Genomic DNA, 8929 nt, shown 5'->3' on the forward strand with positions numbered 1-8929 from the left:
AACTTTATTTAAACCCACTGACTCCCAGAAGTGATCAGCAAGTAAATCCTCCTTACAATTTTCATGAAATGTCAGTCAGAACGGTATTGAGAATGAAGATAATTATCAGGTTAGACGTTTCGATCGTGAGACCGAAAGGGCTAAAAAAAAACGGGGCGGGGAACTAAACAACGATTGAGTCGAGATCTTGTACTGAATTAAATTATTAAATCGTAAGAACGAGTTACTATCAACGTCTTGCTCTGCAAAAGGAGAAGACGAAAATGAAAGGGGGTGGGGGGGGGGGAAGGGAGCAATTTGAGGTCGTTACTATCTCCTCTGGTGCAATAACTCCCACCAGTCAACCACAAGGGCAGCATTTGCAGGAACGAGGTAAACTCCTAAAGCGCTGGACAGTGTAGGATGCAGAAGCAGATAGCATTTGTTGCATACCTACTAAAATTTCTACAGGTACTACCTTTGTGTAGACCAATAGACCAGTTTCGTAGTCTAACGGTTGGACTGGATCTAGCATGAAATGGAGGCTAATGCGGGCAAAGTCATTTGCATTTGAAAAGATTTGTCCGCAATAGCCTCCATTTCATGCTAGATCCAGTCCAGCCGTGAGAATTCCAAAATGGCCTATTAGCCATACTAGACAACTTAGTAGAGGATAGAAGCTAACTCATCCACTTTCGATACTTAAAAAACGAAAACCACTGCTTTCTAGCAAACTTTTACTTTTCAGGCCTACAAAAGTTGAGAGGGGGGTTGTAATTTTCGTTCCTGAAGCCCTTGTAAACTAGACTTCTATCCGCTGTTGTGTAAAGCCGATAACTTAGTGATCGTTCGCCTCAACCAAATTGTTTTGTAAACCTAAAGGCAGACGAGCCCTCCAAGGCTGAACATTCCGAGTATGCCGGGTACGTGAGCTGTCACAAAAAAGACTATGAAGTCGTAAAAATAAAAACAAAATTCTACGGACTATAAGATTCTCTAATTTAAGAGCCTCAAGTCATTCAGTCAATCTTCAGCCTCTTCGGTTTTGATCTTTTTTGGACTGGGTTCATCTTCGTCAAACCGAGTGTGTGTTCTCTTCAGCGTTTCATCTTCGATTTCATCGTCCTTTTTCTGCGGTTTCTCGAAACTTCGTCGTTTTCCACCGCGACCGCGTCCATGACCGCGTCCTCCTCCAAAGCCGCGACCACCGTGCCCTCCTCTGTGTCTCTGTCCTGCAGAAACAAAAACAGGTGCAGTAGACTCACAGGTACAAAAACTGTTGCACTCTGGTAATCCATCTCTTGACCTATCTCTTTGTGGCACTCCGATTGAAGAAGCCAAGGATGAAAAACTTTTAGGCGTTAAGATAGACAAACATTTGAACTGGGATAATCATATCGATTTCCTAATTGATAAACTAAATTCTAGAATTTGCTTGCTTAAGAGAGCTAAGACATATCTCAATCATCGGCTTGGAAATTTATTATACAACGCACTGATTCGACCGTTATTTGAATATTGTTGCACAGTGTGGGGAAACACCAAAAATGAAAATTTACTTCGATTATTAAGAGTTCAAAAACGTTGTGCCAGGCTAATTTTAGATGCTAATTTTTCTGATAATTCTGTTGAACTTTTCAGTAAGCTAGGTTGGTTACCTATTGATGACGTCATACGAATGAGAAAGCTTTGTTTAATGCACAAGATTGTTAATGGCTGTTGCCCTCAGTACTTTAAAGATTATATCTCCTATGTTAATGATAAGCATAGACATAATACAAGGGCGTCAACAAATAACAATTTATTCATACCCCTTTTTCGTACCAACTCTGGTCTACGCACTTTTTATGCAAGTGTCAACCGACTATGGAACACATTAGATGTTAGCACTAGAAGTATTACACCCCTAAGGAATTTTAAAAAGTACATAAGTAATAAATACGTAGTTAGTAATTCTAAGCTCGATCATTTTACTCTTCATAGAACTTTCTAATAATTTTAGTTTAGTTTAGGAGTACTTTGTGAACTTTTTCAATTTTTATCAATATTATTATTAATGGACCACAATGTAAACTACTGAATTTTCAGTAATTGTGTTATCCAATAAAGTTTCTACAGTTTCTACAGATAGATCGAACTCTTTCCCGGAAAAACGTGCACCATTCTTTACGGCGTGGTTATTCGACGAGGTGTTGGGTTAAATAGAAAAATCGGGAGGGTACTTTATGAAAGCTAGCCGACAGTCGAAAACCCTTAAATAACAACATAGTTAATAGAGGGGACTGGTTTGGAAGCTCGGCAAACTTCAAAGCAGCAAACAAAGATGCCAAGATTTAGGTTGGAAAGTCCACGACCGTGCACAATCTTTTGTTTTGGGCGCATACACTAGGCATGAATTACGTAATCAACACGTTTCTATTGGTTAGTTCCTCCACTACGGAGTAAAAAAACTATAGTGTTTTGTTCACGGTCAAGGCCAAAAACGAGAACAAAAACCTACAACAAAGAATTGCCGCGTTTCATAACCATTCCCCTCTATTAACTATGATAACAATGACCACAACCAGGTTTTCTGAGCCCGCGAGATTGAGCACCCGCAGCAAACCATTGCTTTAACGAAAACCGCTGGTCAGCAACCTTGGTTCTGGTCATTGCTGTCTAAGGTCTTCCGCTACAGTCTTGCTACCAGGAACCAATCAAATAGAGCCTCTAACTTCTTACCCAGATCTCCCACGGTCATACGGAACCAGGGACAGAGTGAGGTCTGGGTACCAGATTAGCCTTTATCTACAATTATTCCTTGACACCCGTTCCCGAGTATATTTATTTTTAACATTAGCGTTAGGGTTACCGTGTAGGATATTTATTTGTCACCGAGAACCTAAATTTCTCAAGCTCCTGTTTTCGAATTTTAGGACAGCAGTATCACTGATTGCATCCTGAAAACAAACTAATATTTTTATTCAGCGAGAGTAAAGAAATTTTTCAGTCATGAACTCAATCTCGTTAAGGTAAAGTATTTTGCATTATGACTGGGTTGCCATAGGCAATCCAGTTAGAAAATGCGTTGTTTGTTAGTTTTCTTTTTCTTTTCCGTGTCATGAAAAGTCTTGCCTGTCACTTCCCTGCTAAGTGGTGTCTTTGTGCAAAGACTCTTCTGTGCGTATTTGTTAGGTTTGAGGGGGCTGGGGTAATGCGTAGATTTCTCTGGTGCACAAAGGAGAACATTTAATTATTAACCTGCAATGGCGTCGAAAGTCATTGTAACACGTATGGCGTTTTAGTGCATCTTTAAACAAAATATACCCTTATGGAGCTCAAGAATGGAACGTCAATTGGATAAACTAGACAGGCGGTGAAAAATAAATGATCTGGAGTGTTAAACGTGACGAGTAATAGACTTCGACAACAATCTTTCGCCCGTCGAGCCGAAATCAAAGTGAGCTGTATTTCTAATATTTTGCCAAGTGTGCTGTTATGTACAACACTGAAAACAAATGAAAAATTCTCTGGTAACTCAGTATAGGTTCAACAAAGACAGAGAAGGAATCGAACACCTTGAGTGGATCTGTGATCTCTGTTGTCTGGTTGTTTGAATTATTTGTACTCAACCCTGCACAGTCTTCCGGTAACAATTGGAAATTTCACGAATTTTAACCTTCAATGGCGTCGAAGGTCATTGTAACGCGAATGGCGTTTTAGTGGATCTTTAAACAAAATATACCCTCATGGAGCTCAAGCTTGTTGTCTCTTTTGTGCTTCATTATTTGAAGTCAAGGTTCTTTCGAAAAGGGTTTGATGTGAACTGTCAGAAATTTATTTAATTGCTCTGTGACGCCGATTGTGTGTGTGTGTGTTTGCACGCATGCAATTGAAACAGGAAGGGTTTTTTGCCTCTAATAGCAAATGTGTTGTTGTTTCAATAAATTTTTCGCTGGAAAAAAATTTTGTGAGATTTCCACAGGTCTTTTGTGCGTTGTGTAATTTTCGAACTTAACAAATTTGCATACGTGTTGAAATGTGATATGGGAGGATTTTTGTGGTAATGCAATGTAAGCAGCGCATAAGTCCCGAAAATAAACAGGTCTGTTGGAAGCGTGCTTGAGTTTCAACAAAATGAGCCCCAAAATCGGCAAAAAATTGTGACGCTGATGAATAATAAAGTAGCTGCTATTCCCAAAACGATGGAATTACCTGGTGATAAATAACCTCGTCTTGGAGAGTAAATTTTTGACTTTGCAGAAACAATGGTCAACCTCAAGAGTTGGCGATTGTGATCTTTGCGTTTAATTCGCACATCTATTGTCAAACTTTATAACACTTGAAAGAAATAGAAAACTAACAAAAACAAAATCCTGGTATCTTGCCATCATTTGACACAGATGCTTCACTGTTTCACGAGCCGTTAAACACGCCGCGTTAACTTGATCAGGGCGCCCGCTGAATTCGATGTCACTTTCGATTTTGCGATTTACTTGTGTAGCCAAAAGTATAATAACAAATTTGAAAGAGGCAAAAATCTCGCAAAATGTTTTTCGCTGATGCTAACTTTTCATATTCGCGGTTAGAAATTAATGCTGTATTCATGTGGTAAATTTTGTCGCTGATGGCAAAATATTTTATTCTCGATCGACCGTCCAGAAAACTTCCTTATGCTCTTCCTAAAAAATGTGTATCAATATTTATTTACTTTTGCATCAATATTTGTTTTGCAGAAAGCAAGCTAACAAAATCTGTATCTTGCTTATTTCGCATTTCTGGGCGTTAAAATACAATTTTCGGTCCTATGCTTCTGTTGCAAAGGGGTATATTTTTCAGGTCACCCATCCAGATACTAACCCCGCCGAAGACAGTGTCAAAAATGTTTGATATTCCGCGCTATTACCGCAGCGACAAATTCTCATAAAAATTAAATCCGCACAACGGGCGAATTCTTCGCGGCAGAATTAGAGCCGCGCTATTTTCGCTTAGTGTGTGGCCGGCTTAAAACTTCGAATTTCACGACGTTCTTTAGAGGAGAACGCTAAAGAAATGTGTGAAACGTAAGATGCACGTGAGTGGTATGTAGGGGGTGCAGTCTTTTTTTTGCCTATCAAATCCATAATTTTGTGCCGCCCGCGTTCTCATCTACGTCACACCGGCTTTAGCTTCCTTATACTTCAGTGTAGCCTGGAGTCTGGTCCCGTAAAAGGGAACTTCATTCAGCGGATCCCTTGGAACCAAGAAGCTATTAATGAAGATTAGGGGTAGGTTGTAATCTCCGACGTAGCGACTACAAACATTTCTCGAGTGCATACCTCTCTTCTGCTTGGCCTTTTCTCTGTCAAGGAGAGACTTAATCCAATAGTCTTTTTCCTCTTCGCCTACAATAAGTAGTAAAGGGAATTTATCGCTAATAAAGTGTGTGAAGATTTTGTTTTTTGATAAAACATTTCTGTTTGTATATTTTAAGGTTTGTTGTGAAAGCCTTGGAATATTCTTCTTACAACACGATGAATGAATCAGATGCGATCCAATTGTTCTGTGAAAAAGCTCTCCGGTTTTACAGCGGTTGTCCTAAGAATGGGAGGACGACTTCTCTCGGCTGTAAAAATATCGCCACCCAGATTTGGAATCTGATTTCTTCGTCGCCCGCTAAAATCTACTCCAGGTGATCTGGTGACGTAATTTGGAGGACTGGGAAGAAAAATTTTAACGCCGTATCCCACAACCGCGCGGGACCCTAGGGTGTTGCTTCCAAACTCCCTGCAGTATTTCCATCGCCAAAACTCAAAAGATCATACCGTGTCTACCACATTTCCTGTTACTGAATGAACATTCAAGTAGAACCGACGAGATCTAACCTCGCCTCTGCCATGTTGAATTCGAAAATAACATTCAAGGCCGCGCTCCGTTGTGGGATACGGCGTTAAAATTTTTCTCCCCAGTCCTCAGAATTACGTCACCAGATCACCTCGCTGTACGTCAAGTTAGTCACCCGGGAACGTTTGTTTCAGTCTCCTTTTAAGTTGTCTCAGGGAATACATAGCATGAATTAGTTTTCCAATGCTTTGTCGGACATCCTGCGAAATTTTACAGGATGCGCCACTCGAAGCAAAGGATAATTGCAATTCACTCATACCTTCAAGAACTCGGACCGTCGACTCCACCTCTCTGATAACCACTTTCACATCATTCTTTTCTTTCAGAGTTTCTACAACGCGTTGGGCGCCTCCTTCCTTAGAAAAGCGGACAAAACCCTGCAAGACAAGGTAAACTCAGTCTAACCAGGCAATTATTATGACCATTCAAATTTGAGGCTCTACCATTTGACTCTGAGGATAAAATGTGCCAATTAAATGAAAGCTTACAAGCTACCTAGCTCACTTACGCCCAGGGTGGTAAATACTGACATGGACGATAATTGTATAAAAACGTCACGAAGTGTCGACCATTTTACAGTTGTGTGCTTAGTTACCTGGCCTATGAATGAAAGTGAGGCTAGAGGTGACCTTGCTTTGATACAAACCCCATTGCCTTTCTTACATAAAATTCCAACCAATTGGCAAGATAACAACATCATTATCATAACGAAAGCAGGGGATCATTTCAGCCTCACTTTCATTTAGCTTGACTTTCATTTAAAGGCCAGGTAACTAAGCACATAACTGTAAAAAGATCTACTCCGGAAAAAGAATACGTGGAGTGATGATTTCAAACCGTGTATCTAGCATTTTGAAGCAACAAGGATAACAAATATATGTTTAAAATAGAATTTTCGCAGGGGTTTGACAATTTTATCGCGAATCTCCATAAAACGACAAATTTCTAACTTCTATTCCATGCATTCCTATTCCGGAATACGGTCAATCGAACGCACCCTAAGAATCGTCTACCTATTTACAACAATACAGTTAAGGTTCAAAACTTGGTACAGAAACATCATCCGGGTAAGATATATTTTGACAGGACTTGTGTGTTCAAACCATTTGCTATTTTACAGGTAAATTTATCGTTCGTGTTTACTCAAAGTGGTTAAGGTTTTTGAGTCTGTTTATGTTCACCTAAAAAGTAGAGTCAGGGAAACTTTACGTCTGTCCTTGTGTGGGCCCATTTCCATCAGTAGGGCTAACGCTTACATGGTTCATATGGGATAGAAATCTAGCACTTCACATTACACTCTAATAAGTTGACTCTATATGTTTATTGCCCGTGTTTCTAAACACAAGTGGTGTTAAAGCTGAGGAAGAAAATAACAGCGGACATTGGTGACGCTTAACATCTAATCGCTTGCGATGATCCTGGGCATACCCAAGGGCAATAACTCGTGAGGCTATAATTTTCTTGGTGCCCGTAACACATACTAAAGCATGAACCAAAATTGCAAAATGGTGCAGTACAGGAGGCAGTGTGGCCCAGTGGTTAGGGCGCTTGCCTTGAGATCCGGAGATCCCGCGTTCAAGACCCGCTCTGACCACTCGTTGAATTTGATCCTGGTAGTCCCTGGTTCAACTTCCCAGCTGCACTTGTAAATAGCCAACTGGTTTGCTTCCGGCCAGTTGGTATTCTTAACAGTTGTTATTCTGTTCTGTTGTTTCGTTGATTGTGTTTCATTGACCCTGAAAAGACCCCTATTGGGAGCGGTCAATTAAGAATGTATTGTATTGTATCGTATCTTCCGCTACAAAGTGTTCCAACGAGTCGGCACCGGACAAATGCACTCATACACATACCTCTGTTGATCCTCTGGCGAAATCCACCCAAGCGATATCTTCTACTTCCCCAAACAGGGTCTGTTTGCACGGCACAAAATACACAAATTACCGATCTCGTTGCTAAGAAGCCATGGGGCGTGGCCCATTCTCGTCACCACAGCCTCGGATCGAGCAAAGGCTCTGGGAAACTCTATTTAGGAGAACATGCGCCGTAGGGTTCTTATAGCCAAAAACTGGCTATTTGAACCTTACGGCGCCTGCGCACTTCTCGTGCTAACATAAATGCACCAATTAGAGACGCTTTTGATTATTCTTCACGAAAACCAATGAGAAGACACTTTGTTTCAAGGTTCCCCAGAGCTCTTCTCTTCCTCAGTCAAGAGAAAAGCTCTGGAGTCGAGATTGGGCGTGGCCAAGTGGTAAAGACGCAGATTGATATGAGCATGCTCTAGCCACCAAATGGATGTTTCCGGCGTTAATTTCCGTTTCGTAAACGGTCGTTGCCACTCTTAGTAACCAAGCCAAGCCTTTTTATTCGGTTGGCTTTCCATAAATTGTGAAGGTTAGCTTCATTTAAATACTTTAAAACTGCGATGTTTGGAGTGGTTGTCTCGGTAGTGTAGAGGCTAAGTGCGTTAGCTCTTCGGCCATTGACTCCGATATCGTTCACACAACTTTTTCTAATTTTTTTTTCCAAATATTTTTTCTAAGATTTTTTCTAAGTTGTCTTTCAAAATTCTAAGTGACATCGCTGCTAATCTAGTACTAGATTAAGTATTTTTTTTCCTCATTTGCAAACGATAAACTTGTTCTGAAAAAATTCTGCAAATCGTTCATGTGTCGTCCAAATAGACCATTTTCGAATTCTCACAGCCGGACTGGATCTAGCATGAAATGCAAATTAATTTGCCCGCATTAGCCTCCATTTCATGCTAGATCCAGTCCAACAGTTAGAATACGAAACATTAGGGAATTTAAGATCTACGACGGCGACGGTCGACGAAAACGCCACCTCAAAATATAACTTGGCTCTATCGTAAGTCTTTCGCGATTATTCAGTCTAGTTCGCGTCGTACAAGGTGGGCAAAGTATCCTAAAAATAAATTGGTAGGAGCGGTTTCAGAGTGAAAACAGAGAATGAAAGATTCTCTGTTGCTTGCTTACGTTGTCCTCAAAACCTCAAATTTGGTGATTTCACGTCGTCGTTATGCAGAGGACCGCAAAGATACTTGCTAAAATCCGTGCTGCACGTGCAG

The 8929-nt window shown here is 40.6% G+C and overlaps 1 protein-coding gene across 1 annotated transcript in view; it reads right to left on the reverse strand.

The window, feature by feature from the left end:
* Positions 1 to 702: 702 nt before the first annotated feature.
* LOC138049647 (lupus La protein-like) overlaps positions 703 to 8929 on the reverse strand; it is a 24516-nt gene continuing 16289 nt past the window's right edge. The window contains exons 12-15 of the mRNA XM_068896022.1: positions 7692 to 7751; positions 6101 to 6218; positions 5277 to 5342; positions 703 to 1211 (exon numbers count right to left, since the gene is read on the reverse strand). Of these exons, the coding sequence (XP_068752123.1) occupies positions 1003 to 1211; positions 5277 to 5342; positions 6101 to 6218; positions 7692 to 7751 (453 nt within the window). The 3' untranslated portion in view covers positions 703 to 1002. The remainder of the gene's footprint in view (positions 1212 to 5276; positions 5343 to 6100; positions 6219 to 7691; positions 7752 to 8929) is intronic.

This window comes from Montipora capricornis, chromosome 5, assembly GCF_036669925.1.
Source record: "Montipora capricornis isolate CH-2021 chromosome 5, ASM3666992v2, whole genome shotgun sequence".
Classification (NCBI taxonomy): domain Eukaryota; kingdom Metazoa; phylum Cnidaria; class Anthozoa; order Scleractinia; family Acroporidae; genus Montipora; species Montipora capricornis.